A 23,339-nucleotide genomic window follows, 5' to 3' on the forward strand; every position below is an offset into this window, starting at 1 on the left:
GCAAAACACTGGTCTAAGATACTCCTACCCTGTTCTCCTTGCTGGAGTGGAAGCTGTACCTGGGGACCCGCAGTGCAAGCATCTTCCCTTTTCCTTTATTCTATGAATCTGTGCTTCCTCTGCCGCTCTTTTTGCTTCTTTATTTAAGTTAGTAACCTGTCATGAGTATGAAATCTGCTATTGACTTCTTCTTAAAAATAAGAGTTCCCTGTTGTAAAAATCAAGGGGCTTCAGTACTTTTTAAGTCACTAAATCAGAACAATTGAATGTTTGAGACTGTTTTTTTTTCTGTATATTTTCAGTGGAGTTGGTGCTTCCACATGTCTCGTTACCATATAAATTCCTAAGTGATAATATGAAGGGTTACGTTATGACTAATGCCACTGTAAGATCTTATGTACTGTTCTCACGGATTTGTATATTTGCTTTGTTGAATAAGACATAGATAGCTGTTACATGGTTGGAAGCTTAAAAGTGTGACTGCATGTGGATATCTTTATGTAGTTTTATTTTTTCCTTTTTATTGTTTGTTTTGTATTAAAACTGCAAAATTCCCCCAAAATTATGGGAAATAGATGTTGACACCTAGACATTCCTGACCGGCATGCTTGTTCAGGGTCTGAAGCCAGAAACAGTCTGGCAACAAGCATTTTTACATCAACTGTATTCCACTAGGTCCAGTCAACCAAGGTGAAGACCCCAGGGCAGCCATAGTAGTTTAATCAATAATTTGAAAAACTAGCACTAAACATTGTAATACTGAATTTATTAAAAATATATACAGTAACTACATTGGGACGCTTACTATGTCAAACAATATACAATATTTATTTTACATTGCGAATCATCACAGTTTACAGATGCTGTACCTGGGTGAGGAAAACCAAGATAATACACAGCAATATGACATAAAGTATAACAGTATGATTACAGTAGCTTCATTACTTTTTACAGAGGGCACCAACACAGCTCATTGTAGCTAATAAATTAAATATACAGAACAAAGTAATTAATACTCACAGCAAAACAAAGAGTTAATGTTTTATTTTTAGGAATTCAAATAAAGCATCTAAATTCCCTCTGTGGCTTTTAGCACCCTTTGTTTTAAGCAGTAGTGAGACGTGTATACGTCTGTAATATTAAAATACGGGGTCTTATATAGTAATATTAAAGGCAACGATATGCACAAACCTGTAACCGCCAATCGCTGTTTTGTGCTTTTGTTTTGGCCAGTCAAGTTAGAGAACAATAAGTTAATGGGGCCGAACCTCCCATCTTCTCCATAGAAAAAAGGAAGGCTCAACATCCATTAAACATTCCATCGAAAGTATATTTTCCAACAACCTGCACTGTTCATGACTTACAGATTTAAATCCTCTGCATTTAAATCTCCCATCAGTTTACATACAAATACTACATTGTAGACGGATGTTCAGATGTTATCCAACCCCCATAATTTGTCATTAATATATGTATGTAAGACAAGCATAATATGTATGCTTGTCTATATATGCATTGCAGGTAGACCTCTCTAGGTCTTTTTGGAAATGAGCGATGCTGCCACCTACAGATCATTAACTGAACAAAATCAGGTGGATCAGGAGGGAATCATCTCAGGTCCATAGGCAGTTTAAGCTGTCCAGATCACCAATACCATTGCTCACTATGGGTACTGTGTATGAAAACATGCTAAATGCCCACAGCAGTCAGTCAGATTTGATATGTCATTCTTTTAGCCCACAGTTTAAAATAAAACAAAGACTTTGGTTGTCATGAGAAGCAAGAACAAATAAGAAGCCTCTATGGCAGGGGTCTCCAAACTTTCTAAGTCCTTCAGAATTTAGGGGGGCCAAACTTTGACCAATGGGAGCAGAAAATGCCTCAGCATCAGTGGGCATAAACAATGCCCCTTCATTGGTTTGAATGGAAGGTATCGTGCCCCAATGTTGGTATCAATGGGAAGAATAGTGCCTCATCTATGGTGTCAGTGGAAGGAATAGTACCCCATCAATGGTGTTAGTGGGAGGTATAGTGTCCCATCGATGGTGTCAGTTGGTGGAATAGTGCCCCAAGGGCCAGAAAAAAAGCAAACCAAGGGCCACATCTGGATCCTGGGCCACAGTTTGGAGACCACTGCTCTATGGTATTAAAAAGGACTGTTATATAGCTAAACACCATCTACTGGGATCAATATTAGCACATTGTGCTTTTTCCTGTGCAAACTGTAGTGCAGTGATGATATACCGTATATGTCCTAGCCTCACACCTTGGCTCAATGCAGTACAGATGTAGGGAATTATGAGGCCTTAATGAATAACATAAACGCAACATGGACATGCGTTGCTAACAAATATATTACATGGCATATTTTGCACTGCTGATAATTTATAGTATAGTAATCAAGTTCTTGTGTTGGCTGTTTTTCCAGGTATTATAAGTCTGAGCATATTGCAGGATATATTATAGATAAGAAAATATATTATTCCCCTGAAAAAGCAGAGAAAACTAGAAAACAAGATCTATATTGATAAATTGTTTCATTGATGCCTCTTAAGCTTTGGCCTTGCCCGACCTTCATTAGAGTACAGTGAAGGCTTCATTCCTCCTGTAACTCGTAATAAATCTTTTATCACATATAAATGGATATCCTTACTGGTGAAACCTTCAGAATGACCAGTTACTCAGACTTTGTGTGTTTTTTTGTAACATGCACAGATCTCTTGGAGCTAATATATCCAACAATAGAGTCACAGTTATGATACATGCCCATCCCTACCAAGGTGAAGCCAATGCCGGTATAGCTGAGTACTGTAAGGTGGCTTCCAAAGAGCATTCTGGATAAGACAAGGTTCCCCACCACATTGAGGTTGCCAAGGACATGTATGGTGACCGCTGAGGTCAGTGTGATGACACAGAAGCTTGCCAAATTGTACAAAACAGATCCCAAGCAGCTAAGGAGGATGAAAAGCCAAAGTTTACTGTCACTGTCTGGTGGCCTTTCCCATGCCACTCCTCGCTCTAGTAACACTGCAGCCACTAGCAAGATGCAGAAACTGGGTATAGACATCAGGTACAGCAGTGTGACCGAATGAATGTTCTCCTCTTTAAGAAGTAGACCTGAAAAATAAAATAAAACAATATTCTATTTAAAGTGCTTCAAGCCAATATAAAAACACTCTGTTCATGTATACGTTTTATTATGTAGTTACTGACTTTATTTTTTAAGGTTAGCTGTACAGATAAAAAGACCCCGTTGCTAGCCCATTATTTTCTTTAAAATCTTCCAATAACATTATATGTTCATTTACTGTTTTTTATGAATGTTATTTACCTGAAAAGCCCCCCCTTGTCTAGACATCCAACTGTCCTGAGACTGCTACTGAGAGCTGCCATCTTAGCAACCCCAACAGACTCAGAGCTGTCACTCTATAGAAGCCATTTTCAACCAGGATGCCTTCAAGTTTCTTCAGGGGTGCCTTGGAAAAATAACTAAAAGTTGCCCAAAAATTGTATACAAGCCAGCGGGTGGATCAAGCCTATCTTTTAGTTACACAAAACCACAGGTTTTTATATTACAATGACATCATCAGTTGATAAGAAGGACATGGGGTGCCTGCCCAGCATCCTCGTTTGCCCCTCTTTGTTAGCACTGGGGTCACATTAGCTAAAAGAGAGAAACTGAGGGAGAAGAGAAACATTGGAATACTAGTCGGTACCACTGTATAAAGGTGTATGTTTTGTAAGAAAAAAATCGCCTCTATCGTTGAGTGTCCAATATATGGATGATGCTGCATTATGTAAAACTATTAGTTTTGTTTTTTACATTTTAGAATAGGGTGCCTTGAAATTATAAATAATTTTAAAGGTTGCCTTGACTAACACGGTTGTATTTAATGGATGGCATGAAAGGAAGCCATCCATTGTTTACAACTGTCATGTGATCTGCTATGATTGGTCAGGGCGGTCGCATGGTACCGTAAGTTAGCTTGGATCGGTCATCCACAGGACACGGCCGGTGACAGATCGTACCGCTGTACGGCCACGCAATCGGAGCATCCTGACAGGACGTCATATGACGCCCAGTCAGGATAACTGAATCAACGCCCGGCCATCCATTTGCTATTGGCCGGGCAGGAAGGTGTCAAGTCTGCAGCTTTCATTTATATATTGCCAACGATCCTGACATGGGGGGTCCTTGTTCTGGCACTTCCTGTTATAGGGTGGAATGAGGTGTAGTGGAGTGGATGGGGGATAGTGGGGTGGATTGAGGGGCAGTGAGGTGGATTGAGGCTTAGTGGGGTGGATTGGGGGGACTGGGGGGCAGTGAGGTGGATGGGTGGGGTAGTGAGGTGGACAGAGGTTAGTGGTGCTGAGACCCATTGCCATGACACACATACTTGTCAGGGAGATCAGGGGTCCTTCAGCTGCTGGCAGAGAGGTGCCTGCTGTTTTGGGCACTAACATCCATGGAACTTAAACTCTTGGGGCATAATTTCTTCCACTGACACCCTTACACCAATGTGCCCCCCCCCTTCCACAGCAGGGTAGGGTTTTCAAAACCGCACCAAAACCACAGCTTCCCATTGAATTGAATGAAAACTGCTGTAAAAATGCACCGCGTTTGCATTTTTGGTGCATTTCATGAGTTACATGTCTATTTTTCATTGATGCAGTAAGCCATAAAATGCACTGGAAATGCAGCACAAACACGATGTTGCTACATAGCTGTGTGAATGTAGGCTTAGACTGCTAACAGAGTTCAAAAAGAGCTCAGACTGATGTCAGGAGGCAGGGTTTTGAGAATACTAAAGTACTTAAAATACTGGAAGGATTCGATTTTATTTTTTTTATTATATTGGGTAATAATGATAAATTAAAATACTTTTTTGACAAAAGTCGAAAAAGTGGGTTTACAACCACTTTAAAGAAAAGGGCACCATTAACTATTGAGATGATAAGGTAAGGCAGTGGGGTAATATAATAATAAGAATGGGAGTATAACATAGTAATTTTTATCATTTTGTTACCACAAATAGAGCTTTCTATTAATGGTATTTGATCACCTCTGCGGTTTTTATTTTTTGCTATACAAATAAAAAAATACCGAAAATTTTTAAAAAACGTTTTCTATTGTTTCTGTTATAAAATGTTGTAAATAAGTAAGTTTTCTCCTTCACTGATGGGCACTGATAAGGCAGCACTGACAGGCACTGGTAAGGTGGCACTGATGAGGTGGCGATAATGAGGTGGCACTGATGGGCACTGATATGCGGCACTAATGGGCACTGGTAAGGTGGCACTGATGAGGTGGCGATAATGAGGTGGCACTGATGGGCACTGATATGCGGCACTAATGGGCACTGGTAGGCGGCACTGATGGGTGGCACTGAAGGGCATTGATAGGTGGCACTGATGGGCACTCATGGGTGGCACTGATAGGCGGCACTGATGGGCATTGATACATGGCACTGATATGCAGCACTGATATGCATCCCTGGTGGCACTGGCAGGCATTGTGGGTGGGCACTGATTGGCAGCTGCCTGGGTATTGATTGGCAGCTGTCTTGGCACAGATTGTTATTTCCCTGGTGGTCTAGGGGGCATACCCGGTGGCCCAGTGTGGATGGCCATCCCTGGTATTCCTGGTGGCATGCTGGTGGTCCTGGGCGGACATCAGAGGTGGGGCTGCACTGATAAACAATCAGAACAGACCCCTCCTGTCAGGAGAGCAGCCGATTGGCTCTCCTCTACTCATGTCTGTCAGACGCAAGTGAGGAAAAGCCGATCAGCGACACTTCCTGTTTACATCGCGATCAGCCGTGATTGGACACGGCTGATCACCAGACTGACACACCGCACCACCGATCGGCGCTATGCATTCCCCCACGGGCGCGCGGTGGCTGTTATCCTGCTGGACGTCATATGAAGTCCAGTAGGATAACTGAACCACCGTCCGGCCGTCATTTTGCTAAAAGCCGGGTGGGAAGTGGTTAAGTACATCTGTCCTACCAAAGCTCTGCCCATTCATGTACAATCACACACTGAGCAGACGTCCCAGGCACCAGACAAATCATAGCAAGCATCTAGTGAGACTAAATCCGCACAATAAAGTTAGTTTGTAAATGTAAAACGTTTTTTGTTGTTTTGGACGGAGCGGGGAAGCTTTTTTAACCACTTAAGCCCCGGACCATATTGCTGGTCAAAGACCAGGCCACTTTTTGCGATTCGGCACTGCGTCGCTTTAACTGGCAATTGCGCCATCGTGCGACGTGTTTTCCAAACAAAATTGGCGTCCTTTTTTTCCCACAAATAGAGCTTTCTTTTGGTGGTATTTGATCACCTCTGCGGTTTTTAGTCTTTGCGCTATAAACAAAAATAGAGCGAAAATTTTGAAAAAAAATAATATTTTTTACTTTTTGCTATAATAAATATCCCCCAAAAATATATAAAAAAATAAATTTTCCTCAGTTTAGGCCGATACGTAATTTTCTACATATTTTTCGTAAAAAAAATCGCAATAAGCGTTTATTGATTGGTTTGCGCAAAAGTTACAGCGTTTACAAAATAGGGCATAGTTTTATGGCATTTTTTGTAATATTTTTTTTATTCAGCGATTTTTATCGGTACTGCGACATTATGGCGGACACTTTTGACACATTTTTGGGACCATTGGCATTTTTATAGCGATCAGTGCTATAAAAATGCATTGATTACTATAAAAATGCCACTGGCAGGGAAGGGGTTAACACTAGGGGGCGAGGAAGGGGTTAAGTATGTTCCCTGGGTGTGTTCTAACTGAAGGGGGGGTGGACTGACTTGGGGAAATGACTGATCGCTATTCATACATTGTATAACCAGACGATCAGGCATTTTACACACACAGCTCCCGATTCTCGCTCTGTAACGAGCGATCGCGGGTGCCCGGCGGTGATCGCGCCCGCCGGGCACGCGCGCCGGCGTTAGGGGCGAGCGTGTGCGCCCCTATTGGCTGAACGGCGAGATGATGTAGATCTACGTGATCTCGCCCAGCAGAGCCGACCTGCCGCCGTATGTTGGCTGGTCGGCAAGCAGTTAATGCCTTCTGTTTAGGCCTTACATACACTTTAAAATAGACTGTACAATTTCATTTAAACATATTTGAACACTTTTACTATGAGAATTCACAAAGCATATTTGTTAAATACTCATCAGCGATGTCAAATATTCCTATAAAACACTTCTACGTATCATGCTAAATTCTGCCATTATCAGTGGTGGTCCGTCCAAAAGGGGTTGCAGGGTGCCGCCCCCTAATTTATGCACTCAGCTTCTAATCTACATACATGGGCACCAGATGCATGGATTCCAATGTGGGTTTTTATTTTATTTTGAAGCACGTGATTAGAGCCTAATGCCGCGTACACACGATAATTTTTCGGTATGAAAAAAAAACGAAGTTTTTCGGCATGTAGAAAAAACGTTGTTTTTTCCAACTTCATCATTAAAACGACGTTGCCCACACACAATGGTTTTTAAAAAAATGCTCTAGCAAAGCGCGGTGACGTACAACACGTACGACGGCACTATAAAGGGGAAGTTCCAATGCGGATGACGCCACCCTTGAGGCTGCTTTAGCTGATTTCCTGTTAGTAAAAGACGATTTGCGCTTTTCTGTCTGTTACAGCGTGATAAATGTGCTTACTCCATTACGAATAGTAGTTTTACCAGAACGAGTGCTCCCGTCTCATAACTTGCTTCTGAGCATGCGCGGGTTTTTAACGTCGTTTTAGCCCACACACGATCATTTTTTACAACCCGAAAAACGACATTGTTTAAAACGTCGTTAAAAAATGCAGCATGTTCGGGGAAAAAAATGTTGTTTTTCAGAGCCCACACACGATCATTTTAAATGACATTTTTTAAAAACGTTTTTTTCATGCCGAAAAATATAAGGCTCTAATTGGCTTAAAAAAAGGGTGGACTCGGGATGCAGCGCCCACCCAGTTGACAATAGCGTATTAATATTTGCTATTGTCTTCCTGATTCTCCTCCCGGCCAATCAGGAAGAGTTCTGAGACCCAATTGGCCAGGGGGGTCTTAGGACCTAAAGCGAGGAACAGCAGCCCTACCCTGGATCGTTCTTATCTGCCTTCTAAGGTAAGGAGGCCTCTAATTGCAGCATAACCGTCTGCCTCTTTTTAAACCTGAAAAGCAAAAGCCATAATGAGCTAGTATGCTCTGTTTTTACGGTCTGTTTTCATCGGACAAACCGATCGTGTGTACACGGCTTCACTCACAGCACTGTATCTATTGAGAATAAGTGTTGTCCTGATTAGAACTAAAAACATGCCCCCCTCCCCTCCTCATCTCCATTAGATTGAGGGGTGTTATTTTGTAGGCCACAGAAGATAGGCTGATAAAACTGTTTGAGATTTTGGTTTACTACACAGTAAAATAGGATGCTGAATGTCTATCAGGATTAACAGGTAGCTTTTTTTGTACGTGCCTGAAAATAGAAAACAAATGCCCTGATCTGATATGGTTCCGTGTGCAGTGCGCAGGCGCAAGCTGAGCCGACGGAAACCACCAAGCGGGAACAGCTGTTCGTGAGCTGTAGATGCGCTCGCTCCCAATGCAGCAAGGGGCAGGAAGGGGCAGAATGTGATATTGAACAAGCGCTGTTCCATAGGACACGAGTCTCCTTGGCTCCGCCCCCTTTTCCAGGGTGAAGCATGGCATGTCCTCCAGCCCTTTGTGTCTGCTCTGTGTCTGCCCCTGGTCTCCACCCCGCTGTGAGCGAGCGCGGAGCATTAACAGCTGACGATCAGCTGTTGAGTTTGGCTATTTTCGTGGGCTGTTGCTGCGCATGCGCGGAGTCTACGCAGTCGGTTCCGGAACCTATCCGATGGCGGAACCAGATCGATAAGGCACCGCCACATCAAAAGTTTGTTTAGCAGCAAAATGATACATTTTTGTTCTCTGGCTTGAATATACTTCAAACTCATGCACTCCGGGAACTAAAGACACTGGGAGGGTTAACAAAGGGGAATGTGTCAATCTTTTTTTTCTTTTTCTGTAAACATCTTTGCATTTTTTTATGTGCCAAATCAACAATGCCATTTCACAAGTTCTATGTGTTGTGCCAGCTGTTAAAACTAATATGCAACAGTTTATTCTTGTCTGATGGGGTGTGCCAGAATAATCAAACACTTGCATCAAAAGTTCAAAATTGTTCAACAATGTACATCATTACCACAGTGCCATAAATCCTGTACTGAGCAGCACTGCAGGAGAGAGAGGAGAAATGTATGGACAACAGCATGCCACTATCATGCAACAAATGAATGAATTGTCACATGACACTTTTATTAATTTGGCGCATATTTTTGTTAATCCCACCATTGAAAATTAGACAGGCATGCAAAGCAGCATATAATGTAACTGTGATAAAGGGGAACATTAATGCCCGTACACACGATCCGAATATCGTACGACAGATCGTACAACTTTTTTCGTTTAATAGTCGCAAGTAGAAAATAAATGCTTTTTAAAGTCATGAAAATTCTCGTACAACAGAAAAAAAAAATTGGAAGTGATGTCATGTGTTGTAATGTGACAACTGCACTGACTAAACGGAAATCGTAAGATCTGGTATTGTACGAGAACATTTTTCGTGCATGTCCGATAAAATAATATCGGATGAACTGTTGTGATCGGCTCTCGAAAGCTCTGTACTAACGATCCGATTATCGTACGATTCTTCCTCAGACGACGTTTTTCGTACATTATTCGGATCGTGTGTACGGGCCATTACTCTAGGCGTGTAACCAAAACAGTTCCATGGGTTGCTTGCAGAGCTGCGCATTGTACAGCAGAGTGCTGATAAAACATTCATAACATTTCCTGAAAAGCCAGCTTGACAGGTAGATGTATGTTTGTCATTCGCCGTGCTCATACAGATCCCAGCATGTCGTGTTTGGAGAAGACTGTGTACTGAGTACAGCTTTGCTAATCCAAAATGAAGACCGTTTACTGGCACTTGTTTTTAATAATGGTAACATAATGAAATGATGATATTATAATAAACATAATAAAATTTCGGGAAACACTACAGACACTTTGATTTAATAATACTCTGAGAAGACTACCTTAGGTATTTCTCATCTCTCTCAGTAACGGCGTTCACACTTGTTTGTTTACATCAGTGTACAATGCCAGTCTATGTGCCCTGCTTCACATTATTGCCAGGGGTTTCATCATTCTCAATTAAATTGAGCTGCAGGACTGCAATACTGTGTGAGCCAGATTCCAGCGAACAACATGACCTATTAAAAAAAATTGCTAAAAAGCAACACTAGAGTTAATTAAAAAAAAAAAAGAAGCAAATAAAATAACTTGTTGTTGATGGCAGTCAATTTCAGACTCAAAAGGGTTGATTTAACTGAGTGCAAAAGCTGTGCATTGTAGCCTTCTAACTCCAGCTTGTTCAATTACGGTTTGACAAAAAAAAATGGAAGTGGATTGTTTTTTATGCAGAGCTGCGACAGACTTTGCACTCTTAACCCCAAATGGTCTGGTATGGAATTTGAGGGGACCCCACGCCATTTTTTTTGTGGGGTACCCTCCTAAAATCAAAACAAGATTACTTCGACCAAATACCCCATTGTTCAGCTGTTTGCACAGGGGTCTCTAAAGACTGTACACAGTGCTGAAGTCTCCCTCATATTATTTCCCCTGCCGGTTGAATGTCCTTTGCCTATAGTGTGATGCCATGTACACACAATCGGGATTCCCGGCGGTAAAAAGTCTGCCGGGAATCCCGGGGGGAAAACCGAGAACCTGCTCGGTCACTTTCCTTGTGTACACACCAGAGGTTTTCCCGTCGGGAAAACTGCAGTGAGAGCTTTGGCCGGGAATCCCGGCTGTGTGTATGCTCCACTGCAGTGTTTCCCATAGGGAAACTGACGGGAAAAAGACAGCCGGGAATCATGGCAGGAAAAAGGAGAACATGTCGCGATTCCTGACGGTTTTCCTGTCGGGAAAACTGCCATGAAGCATACACACGGCCAGTTTTCCCGGCCAAAAGCTGTCATGGCAGTTTTCCCGATGGGAAAACTGGTCGTGTGTACGAGGCATTACGGTATTTTCTCTATTGGTGAATGTTCTTTTACTCAAATGTCCTTACTGGCTTACACACATATTACAAACATTACAGGTAATATTCCTCACTTTTGTTCAAATAGACATTTGCAAAGTGAATCTCTTTATAAAGAAGACCTCAAAGGGGCCATTCACACAGCCGTTCAGATCCACCTGTCAATTTTGCAGGCAGATCTGAATGGAAGCTCTATGTAAGTCTATGGAAGGCAGATGTAAACAGGCATGTGCCGGTTTACATTTGATTACCTTCAAGTCCACACGGTAAAGGTCTGCGTCCTTTTAGTTTTTCGGATCTATATGTGATGGATCTGAAGAAGATGGATGCAAACAGATGCACGTTCATTTACATCCACCTGCTCATGGACCTAATAAGATCAGGGTGGAAAATACTGAACAGACATGGATGTTACAAAAATGAAATCTGTACTGTTCAGCTGAGATTCAGCAAGAAATCTGTTCACAGACTCCCTGCTTATCGGAACGGGCACAACCAGTGTTAGAGAGGCCTACGAGTAGGGTTGCCACCTCATCCCTTTAAACCCAAACACATATGAATTACACAGGTTCTGAGGCTAATTGAATGCAGATTAGGCATAAGAGAGTTTAATTACCACCTTAAAGGGGTTGTAAAGGTTCATATTTTTTTTAAAATAACAAACATGTCATACTTACCTCCTGTTCTGGGGTCCCACAGCTGCTCTCGCGGCTCCTCCTCGCAATAGCTAACCCCCTCTAAGAAACTCTCTCCGGAGGGGGTTACCTTGCAGATGCGCTTCTGTGTCATACACTCGGCATATATAGCTGCGCCCCCTGTGTAATTGGATTTGATTGACAGCAGTGGAGGCCAATGGCTGCGCTGCTATCAATCTATCCAATCAATGCCAAGACTCCGTGGAGAAGTGGACGCCGGGGACGCGCACAGCAGGTGAACAGGCTCAGGCAAGGAAAAAGGTGGGGGGGGGCAGGGGGGCCCGTGTTTTCCAGGTGTTTATTCACCTAATGCATAGGATGCATTAAGGTGAAAAAACACAAACCTTTACAACCCCTTTAACCACTTCCTTACTGGGCATTTAAACCCCCTTCCTGCCCAGAGGACTTTTTGCGATTCGGCACTGTGTCGCTTAAACTGACAATTGCGCGGTCGTGCGATGTGGCTCCCAAACAAAATTAACATCCTTTTTTCCCCACAAATAGAGCTTTCTTTTGGTGGTATTTGATCACCTCTGCAGTTTTTATTTTTTGCGCTATAAACAAAAATAGAGCGACAATTTTGAAAAAAAAAAATTGTACTTGTTGCTATAATAAATAGCTAAATTTTAAAAAAAATATGTTATCCCCAGTCTAGGCCGATACGTATTCTACATATTTTTAGTAAAAAAAAAAAAATCGCAATAAGCGACTGGTTTGCGCAAAAGTTATAGCGCCTACAAAAAAAGGGACAGAATTATTATTTTGTATTATTTTTTTTTTTACTAGTAATGGCGGCGATCTGCGATTTTTATTGCGACTGCGACATTATGGCGGGCACATCGGACACATTTGACACATTTTTGGCACCATTCACATTTATACTGCAATCAGTGCTATAAATATGCACTAATTACTGTATAAATGTGACTGGCAGGGAAGGGGTTAACACTAGGGGGTGAGGAAGGGGTTAAATGTGTACCCTATATAGTGTTCTAACTGTGGGGGAAGGGGGGTGACTGGGGGAGGTGACCGATCTGTGTCTCTATGTACAAGAGACACAGATCGGTCTCCTCTCTCCCTGAAAGGACGCTGTCAGTGTGTGAGCCGGCAATGAGAGATGATCTCATATGTTTACATATGAAATCGTCTCTCATTGGCCGCACAGATCGCCTAGCAAACGGCCACTCCGATTGGCCGTTCACGGCGATCTGTGATTGGCTGTGTCCAAGGGACACGGCCAGCACAGAAGTTCCCCGATGCGCGCTCGGGAGCGCACGCGGGGAACGAGCAAAGGGGCGGCCGTAAAAAGACGGCGCCCCAAAGAAGTAGAACCACCCTGCGGCCGTATATAGTCGCATGGCCGTCGGGAAGTGATTAATCAGCCACAGAACCTGTGTAATAAATATGTGTTTGGTTTTAAAGGGATGAGGTGGCAACCCTACCTACAAGCTGGCCTTTCCCTTTCTGACTCCTGCACCTTTATTGCACATCACTATGATGGGCTACCTCAATGATTAGACAGTAAGGTGACAGGACATCACAGGAAAGCAAGAGAAAATTACAACAGAAACAAGGATTAGGGGAAACTCCCAACAGAGATGACTGCGAAAGGAGTGATTTTCATTTCCTTTGAGAAGATTTCTTCCCACTTCCTGTCAAGTCTCCTGGAAAGGAAGTCATGGCAAACTTCAACATGGACACAGACAGAAGCTTTAACTCCTCTTACCTTCAAGGCCTTATTCACACAGCGCTGAGGCCCATACACTGTGAATTGGCCATTTGTTGATGTGGCTGGGGCAATTAAGCTGCTGTGTTCCTACAGACTTACGTGGGCTGTGGGCACAGCACCTGGCGGCTCCAGCTGCATAAACAAATGGCCATTTCACAGTGTACAGGTCTTAGCGCCTATGTGAATGAGGCCTTATACAGTAGAGGAACTATTTGTAAGTGCTTAAACAACACAGTTTTGCATGCTATATGTACACATTCAATGAACGTCATACTGTCATTTGCCTAAAAACACACAGGCAGAAACCACACATTTACTGCACACAATACTGCTGGTTGTATTGTTCCTTCATTGTAGGTCTCTATTTTAAAAGACCAGCTGCGTTTTTTTTATCTTTGCTACTTTCATATAAACTTTTAAAGCCCAACTCCTGCTAAAACCTTTTTTTTTCTAGTTTTGGGAAGGAAGCTTTTTATTATTACTATATTTCCCTTCACTTCCTTTCCAGGGGCCAAAAGTTCCCTTTGGTTCCCCTCATTTAATGTCCTGTTGTCACAGGAATTAAAAGTGAGGGGCATCTTCCTAATGTAATCACCAACAGCAAAAAAGGCCTGGCCAAAATAATAATCCTTCCCTACTCAATTCTCAAGCGAAATAAAAAAAAAAGTTGAACATTGTTGGCCAAGGATTTACGCTAGCAACAGTGTTTAGAGACCCCCACCCCAAAAAAAGATCTGCGGTGGGACGCTTTTCAATAGACAGTGAAAGGTGGTATGTAGGGGTTCAGGAGGCACACATGACAATGTGTATTCACCTGAGCAGCACCATGCCAGCTCTTAGGTAGGAAGTTGGGGGGTGGTATGGATCTGGACCTGGATCAACTGCCGGTTTTTAGCACCACAAAAGGAGTCTGGTAAAAAAAAAAAATGATTTGAAGGTAAAGGTGTAATATTAAAGGAGCTGTATATTTTATTACACATTTTAAACCCCAACTCTAGACAGTATTGAATGTGGTGTCTGCATCCTTCCAGTCCTGTCTTCCAATCTTGTTGACACATTACTTGGGGTCAACCGGAGAGGAAATAAGGGAAATCTCGTCAATAGACCACACATAGAAACACAACCCTATAGCTAGCTCTTTGCATGCTATCCAAAACTAAAATAATTTTATCTAATGTGCGCTTTTAATTACTGGAGCAATAACATGATGATAAATTACTTACCGTATATACTCGAGTATAATAAGCCAACACGAATATAAGCCGAGACACCTAATTTTACCACAAAAAACTGGGAAAACGTATTGAATCGAGTATAAGCCAAGGGTGTCCATCTAAATGCCTCACTGTGTCCATGTGCATGCCCCCCTCTGTCCATGCCTCACTGTGCCCATGCCTCACTGTGCCCATGCCTCACTGTGTCCATGCCTCACTGTGTCCATGCCTCACTGTGCCCATGCCTTACTTTGCCCATGCCTTACTGCAGGGGTGTCCAAACTTTTTTCAAAGAGGGCCAGATTTGATGAAGTGAACATGTGTGAGGGGCGACAATTTTGCCTGACATTCATGGAACCATTAAAATTCGGTCTAAGTGTGTTCGTTTGAGCAACTAATACACTACCCAACAAGAATTATCTTGCCTTTGTGGCTGTGTGTGGTGAAGAGATGAGCTTGGGGCGTGTTATTTGGATATACCGTATTTATCGGTGTATAACACACACCTTCACTTTAAGAGGGAAGTTTCAGGGAATTTTTTTTTTAAATAACTGTGAAGAAAAATAAGGGTCAGTGCCCATCAATGCAGCCTATTCAGTGCCAGGAATGTAGCCTCACCATTGCCAGGAATGCAGCCTCACCATTGCCAAGAATGCAGCCTCACCGTTGCCAGGAATGCAGCCTCACCATTGACATCAGTGCAGCCTCACCATTGACATCAGTGCAGCCTGATTGATGCCCATCTGCAGCCTCAGAGGGGGACAGGCAGGGTGGCGGGATGACCGCCGACAGATTATATATAGGAGAATCTCCTGTTTACATGGCGGCCTCTTTAATACAAAGTCCCGCCTTCTATGATAGACAGAACAGTCATCCAATGGCAGCCCAGGAGACAGGACTTCCAAATACAGATGCCGCTGAGTAAACAGGAGATTCTCCTGTATGTAATCTGATGGCACTCGTCCCGCCCCCCTCCCTGTCCTCTCCGAGGCAGCGCTGATAAATACAGTATATATATGTATATCCAAATTACCAGGGGGGCCACATTAAACCATAACGTGGGCCTCAATTGGCCCGCGGGCCGGACTTTGGACATGCCTGCCTTACTGTATCCATGCCTCACTGTGCCCATGCCTCACTGTGCCCAAACCTCACTGTGCCGATGCCTCACTGTGTCCATGCCTCATTGTGTCCATGCTTCACTGTGCCCATGCCTCACTGTGCCCATGACTAGACTTACGTTTAACATGGGAGTCTATAGAAAGGGTGCCCAGCTTTGAAAAATCAGTGCTCCCCGGCCGTAGGTCCCCCAGACAGCAAACTTTGTACACTTGTAGAGGAGAACTGGGGCTACATGTGTGCCAAGTTTGGGGTCCAGGATACCGGGTCCCCAAAGTCCGAGAGATCAGGTGCAAAAAAGGTGACTCGAGTATAAGCCGAGGGGGGCATTTTCAGCACCAAAACATGTGCTAAAAAACTCGGCTTATACTTGAGTATATACGGTAACTACATGTGTGATTCTTGTGACTTGTGAGTGTGACGTTTAATCCCTTGTTGATCATTTTCTACATAGCAAAGTATTGAATTCATCGGAGACAACTGTCAAAATCTTGACATGCTGTTAAAATGACCTGAGTAGTTGACCTCTATGCCTCTTGTGTTAAAGTAAATCAGCATTTATTGAAAATAGACATCTGAGATAACTTCTATAAATAACAACGGTGTGCACCCAAGTATCTGTTTGTCGTTCCACCAACCTTGTCAACCTTTTATTTCTCCCTTCTGACATAAAAATAATATTTCTCAAAGGAAAGCTTCTATAATAATGGCAAATCAAATGGTTGTTAAATCTTACTGTATATTGACAAACTGGGAAGTCCTAAACCAGTTAGAGAACTTTACTTAATAACTATAAATGTTCAAAGCCTGGAGATTAAAGGGCCCATTATTCACAACCTTCCTTTCTTCTATATGAAAGATCAAAGTACCATGCATACAGGTCCTGTCACTTTTGAGTGAATGTCATGGCAAGTACTGTATTCGTAACAGCAGAGGATGGGCAAAAGTTTCTCTGCCTTCCATTTTTAGGGAGATGCCAACCCTTTAAGACTTCCCCAGGCTACATCTGCAGGAGCAATGATTCTAAACCAGACTTTCCCAACCTTTTTAAAGCGGAGGTTCACACAAAAAGTGAACCTCCGCTTTTTGGACCCCTCCCCCCCCCCCCTCCGGTGACACATTTGGCACCTTTCAGGGGGGAAGGGGTGCAGATACCTGTCTGAGACAGGTATTTGCACCACTTCCGGGTCTGATCCCCGTGGGGAATATAGCCTGTGACGTCACCCCCCCAGCTGTCTTCTGGGAAACACTGTTCCCAGGAGAGAGTGGGGACCAGTGACGGCGCGCCACGATCCTCGCGCATGCGCAGTAGGGAATCGGGCAGTGAAGCCGTAAGGCTTCACTTTTCTGATTCCCTCACCGAGGATGGCGGCGGAAGCAGCCGAGGACCGAGCGATTGCTCAGCCTTGGCTGCTGACATTGCGGGCGCACTGGACAGGTAAGTGTCCATTTTTTAAAAGTCAGCAGCTGCCGTATTAAATTTACAGCTCACCATACATCAGTGTGATTGTCAGTGGTAAGACTGCTCCTTCCCTTTGTGGTCATTGAGAAAATGTCACCCTTAAAGCGGAGTTCCACCCAAAAGTAGAACTTTTGCTTATCTGTCTCTCCCCCCCCCCCCCCTCCGGTGCCACATTTGGCACCTTCTGTGGTGGAGTACCTGTTTTTGACGGGTACATTGTCCCCACTTCTGTCAGGCCCCCTTAGCGGCCAAGTACGTCAGTAGTCAGGCACCCTCTTCCTCCTTCCCCTACTGTCAGGCCAGTAGAAGAGCGCATCCGTGCCTCATGTATACGCAGTAGGGACCCAGCCGTGAAACCGTAAGGCTTAACAGCTGGGTTCCCTTACCGGATATAGCGGTGGCACCACCTGACATCTGATGGAAACATCACCTGCGGTGCCGATATTGCTGGACTCCAGGAAAGGTCATCAGCTACAGTATGTGTAGCTGGAGACGTTTTACATTTTTTGAGGGGAAGGCGGAACTCCACTTCAAATACAGCTAAAAAGACCATTGTTGTCAGTAAATAATTATCTGAGAGGCAGAAATCATTCATTGCTCAAGGAACCCCTAGCAACCTTTGAAGGAACCCTATGGTTCTGTAGACCCCTAGTTAGGAAAGGCCAGACTAAACCTTTCGTGACCTTCATTTTGGTCAATATTTGAGCTCACAGAAGGTTAATGACCTTCTCCCTTTCCTCACAGGACAGTGTTCAGACTACTGTATCCTGTTAGGAAGGAGAGAAATTACCTGTTTTCCCGTACCTGGATATTTTGGGCATTTTATCTATTGGGAAGCTCTGCCCTCACTTCCTGTCCCTGTGACACTCTGTATAGGGTTGTGACAAGTTGTCACCAGTCAAAAAAAGTAAGGGAAAAGCTCCCTAAGGAGACACAGACAGCAGTAAAAATATGACAGTTCTAACCTCTCAGTACTGTAAAAAATGTTTTGCCTGCATATGGGCTACAACCATTCTACAACGTTCAGCACTGATGCCATGATGAGTTAAACAACAACTGAATAATCTAAAATGCACCTGTGCCCAGAATATGGTATTTAACCCCCTTGCTGCCACCTCCCAACAGCCCTTTAAATGGGTGTTAACACCAAGAGGTAGAAGCGGCTTCCTGATCACGTGAAAGCTGTCATTGGCTGTTACACAGGTCACATGATTGGGTGCCCCCTTGTGCTGGATCCCAATCACAAACGGAGACCTGGAGCTTTCACAGTGAACTCAGTGCACGCTGTCAGCAAAAAAAACTCGAAGCTGCGTGGATACATACCTACGGCGGCTGGACATTAGGGTCTGCCTGCCACGTCGCTGCATATATGCATCATGCTGGTGGGAAGAAGTTACAGTATTTCTATATTCTTTACAAGTAGTAAAAGAACTTTAAAACAAGCCAAATCTGACCTCTCTAGATGCTTGTACTCTAAGATATTTATTCTCAAATATCACAACAAAGACTCTAATGTTTCTAACAGCTCAGGACACCCGCTGTGTGTTTACATTAGAAGGCTGGCACACGGTCAAGATTCCACTCTCCATGGAAAACTGCTGACACGTATAACCATTGAGCTCAACATAATGTGTGTTTTGATTAAATGCAACAAAGATGTAGTAAGAAGGATTTGTGTTAACACGCCGCACATTAAATGCACAGGTGTGAATAAGGCCTTAAGAATTTAGAATACATTTTTCTACAATTCCTATAGCTACAGAGATGAGTGGGGGCTTGTTTTATAGCGCATTTACTGCTGGTTCAGAATATGTAAATACTTTAATGTGTATAGTCTGGGCACAGGTGCACCTTAAAAGACAAATGCCTGTTAATGGAGGTGGACCATATTTATCATATGGAAGATCTCACTCATTCCCTTAGAGCTTCAGAGGATCTATCACGCAAAATATGGTCTGACTGGTTTGCCTTCAAGTTTACCTCTGCCTACGCAGACATTATGTCTCAATCTGACTCATTTGATTCTATTGTTCTACTGATTGGTTATGCTATTAACATATGGAGTGTACCTGAGATGGGTTTTCTATCCCCACCCCCTTTCTTTTTCTCTCTTTTCAACTTGTCTATCTTCCCCCTCTCGTCTCTGTTTTTCTTTTGGTCTCTATACCACTGTGTCTCTCTTTCTAAGAGACAGTCTTGGTATTGATGTTTAAGTACGCTATCTTAGGTTTTGTTGCCAATGCGTTGTTTCCGAATCGTGGATCCTCGCAGGTGGTGTATGTGTTATTGTGTCCCTTTTCACCCCCAGCTCTAGCCCCTGCGTCTGCGCACGTACTGTGGGTTGTGAGGTCTGTGTACACTATTGTTTACTGTTTCACCTTTGATGCTAGTGATTGAATGACTGTCACTGTTCGTTCGTTTTGTTTTTTCTGTAATATATACTTTTCAATAAAAACTTAATGAACAAAAAAAAAGACAAATGCCTGAATAAAAGAACACAAAATAATGTGAAACAATAACAGAATGATATATAATATAGGTGCAATGACTTACTCTGCTGAATAGATTTCAGTCCCCTGAGAAACGTTGAAGCAAAAAGGTAGATGCATCCCGTCTGATCGAACTGCACCTCTCCGATAATACTAAAGCAAGCTCCCAGGCAAATAGGAATCATGGCAGTGTACTTAAGGGCATGATGTTTGGTGCCCAGGAAGAGTTTAGAAAGAACCAGGGTAAAAAAAGGAGTTGTGGTATAGATCATCTGTGCAAAAGAAAGCTGAACACAGCTCAGTCCAAGATTTCCAAAGGCAATGCTGGAGCAGAAGGTCAGACTCAAGAGGAACACTTTCAACCGTGCGCTGGTATTCAGCGTCTTCTCTTCCTCAGTGTTTACAGGTACCAAGCCAAACCTGAGGATGGGATAGTCTAACAGGATGGCAGTTAGCATGTGAAGTGAGGACAGCAACAAAGGATACTGGAAGTTGTAAACTGCGAAGATCCATTTATTTAGGCTCGAGATGGTTGTACCGGTCACTAACCAGGCCAGCACGGCGGTAATCAGGTAGAGCTTGGTGCTACAACTTTTCTGGGGTGGCTCTTCTGGTTTGCTGTGTATGATGGAAGGAAGAGGCGCTCTATCAGAAGCTTCCATTTCAACCTCATCTTTCCTGCTGGATGCTAAACACATGAAACTTTTCAGCAGTCCAGAACTCTTTATAGACTACAAATACCTCCAGACAGAGAGGTCATCCCTGGGGCTTGTCTCAAACTCAAAATGCCACAATGGTGACCACCGATACCTTCAGCATTTTCCAAAATGTAGTAGAAGCCTGTGTGCATACAAGAAACCGTGTTAACCTATCAGATAATGAAGATGTGCATGAACACAGTGAATTAGCAGTTAGCACTCCTACCCTCCAGCACAAGGGTCCTTGGTTTGGATTGCAACCAGGACACTATCTTCATGGAGTTTGCATGCCCTCCCTATGCTTGTGTGTCCTCCAACACTCGAAAGACGTGCAGATAGGTTGATTGGCTCCTCTCTAAATTAGGGTGACCAGACATCACCGGTTTCCGGATTGAGGACCCTCTGTACCCGGAGGCAGTCTGTCCCCAAATTTGACCCCAGATTGCAGTGGCTTGGGAAGGGCATCTGGTACTCTCGCCCCGGGTGCAACATTTGGGGGTGCGCAAAATCATTACTGTGCCCTCCCAAGTGTGCTGTGTTGCTCCGCCGCCCATTGACTCCTGTGGTCCAGCCTGTCCCCCATGATCCCTCTGGTGCAGGTGGCCCATGTGTGTGTGAGAACAGCGGAGGGGAGGGGCGGTGCAGAGCATACGGTGGCTATTGGAGAAGCTCTTGGCAGGGGATACTGAGGAGCGGCTAGGTGTCGGGAACAGTACATGGTGCTGGGGAGCCCTGCTCCGATGGATTATCTGTAACAGGCGCTTTTGCTGTCGCCGTAATGCGTTCCACGCTGGAACGCATACGGCGACCGCACGGTGATGTCATCGCCCGGCGCCGCGTGCGTTCCAGCTTGGAATGCGGAAGTGACGAGCGCACTCAGCGCTGGATTTGGCACACCTGCACTACACCTGCCTGGGTCCTATAAACAGAACAGTGTGCAGATTGCACACTGTTCTATCATTGTCGGCCATAGCTGGCTTGACTACCAAAGAACTACAGCTACCATCCATCCCTGAGCTGGAGACCATCCCATTCCTGGAGCTGCGCTGCTAACCTTGCTAGAGTTGCTGCGGACACCCCAAGCTATCCCCCACCAGGAGTCCCTCCAACAGAAGAATCCCATTGCTGCTGCAATACTCTGGAAAACACTCATCCCTGCAAAACGGATAAGTACTATTTCTGCTCTAGAATTACCCGCTTCACATATAGCCTTTACAAGTACTGTTTTTAAAATTGGCTTATTTAATGCTATCCTGCTGCTTGGGATTATATTGGTGTGTCTTCAGCTGACCGCTGTGCAATATCTTAAAGGGACATACACTCTCAACTCAGTTACGCTAAAGTTGTCTCTCTTAAGTAATTTGCTATTGCATACAGTATTCTCATATGCTACGTGCCTGACATACGTTGTTACTTGTATATGGGCTTCCGCCCTAAGTTACTGAACATGTTCGCTTAAACTTTTCTATGCTAAGGGTTGAAGGTATTTCATACCTATTCCCTTAGTGGCCTAATGCATTTCTTTATGTTGAAGTGATATGATGTAGAGAACCCCCAAACTCCTGTTCTCTGATTGGAGTGACGCCTTGGGTCCCGTACTGATAATCACTTACATAAGAGAAGTGCATTGGAATCTTCATGTGTATCGTATACTTTTAAAGCCTAAGGTTTGGTTGCATGTTGTAATGCGTCCAGCCCTAGTAGCTCAATACATTTCTTTATGTGAGAGAGAGATGATGTAGAGAACCCCCAAACTCCTGTTCTCTGATTGGAGTGACGCCTAAGGGTCCAATACTGAATTCTCACATAGCAAAGTGCATTGAGGTCTTTCCTATCCGCAGTTGAGGTTCACTCCCGTTCACCACAGCCGTTACATTATCATGGAGGCCAGCAAAATCAACCGATCTACACTGTTCATATAGGACGGGGGTGTGAGTAGTGCAGGAATCAGGTAGGTCAGTGTAGTGGTCAGTATAGGAATCAGGTAGGTCAGTATAGCAATCATGTAGATCAGTGTAGGAATCAGGTAGGTTGGTGTAGTGGTCAGTGTAGGAATCAGGTAGGTCAGTGTAGGAATCAGGTAGGTCAGTATAGCAATCATGTAGATCAGTGCAGGAATCAGGTAGGTCAGTATAGCAATCATGTAGATCAGTGTAGGAATCAGGTAGGTCAGTGTTAGGGATAAGGTAGGTCAGTGTAGGAATAAGGTAGGTCCGTGTAGGGATAAGGTAGGTCAGTGTAGTGGTCAGGTAGGTAAGTGTAGTAGTCAGTCTAGGAATCAGATAGGTTAGTGCAGTGGTCAGGTAGGTCAGTGTAGGAATCAAGTTGGTCAGTACTACTGTACTAGTGGAAGGGAGTGCTAAAAGTCTGGCGGGGGTGCAAATTTCTTGCTTTGTCCCGGGCGCTGACAACCCACGCTACACTACTGACTGCATATATAATTTGAGTAAAATGTGCGTATAAGATAGTTTACCATTTGCCAATAAAAAAAAAAAATGTCCCCGGATTTAATTTGAAAAATCTGGTCACCTTACTCTAAATTGACCCTAGTATGTATCTGAAATAGAGCTCCTCGAGGGCTGATTGGAGTATACAATATATAAAGTGCTGCATGCATTGTTGGTATAGAATAACAAATAAGACAAGGCATCAGCCCCAGTCTGAGCCTCCAGCTACAAGAGAAGATAAAGAAGAAGCCCCCCTACCTTGTCCTAGATTCCAGTCCTCCAGGCAGACGATGGATCGGCCATTGTTCACCTTCACTCGTCCTCTCAGCCTCTAGAACAAAGCAAGTGTCAG

General features: G+C 43.8%; 1 protein-coding gene across 2 annotated transcripts in view; it reads right to left on the minus strand.

Moving 5' to 3' along the window:
* Positions 1 to 805: 805 nt before the first annotated feature.
* The window catches only part of SLC35E4 (solute carrier family 35 member E4), a 25,435-nt gene continuing 2,901 nt past the window's right edge, over positions 806 to 23,339 (minus strand). For both annotated transcript variants that reach the window (XM_040345353.1, XM_040345342.1), the window contains exons 2-4: positions 23,246 to 23,318; positions 19,907 to 20,682; positions 806 to 3,117 (exon numbers count right to left, since the gene is read on the minus strand). In XM_040345353.1, the coding sequence (XP_040201287.1) occupies positions 2,678 to 3,117; positions 19,907 to 20,540 (1,074 nt within the window). In that variant the 5' untranslated portion in view covers positions 20,541 to 20,682; positions 23,246 to 23,318 and the 3' untranslated portion in view covers positions 806 to 2,677. The remainder of the gene's footprint in view (positions 3,118 to 19,906; positions 20,683 to 23,245; positions 23,319 to 23,339) is intronic.

This window comes from Rana temporaria, chromosome 1 (genome assembly GCF_905171775.1).
Source record: "Rana temporaria chromosome 1, aRanTem1.1, whole genome shotgun sequence".
NCBI lineage: Eukaryota > Metazoa > Chordata > Amphibia > Anura > Ranidae > Rana > Rana temporaria.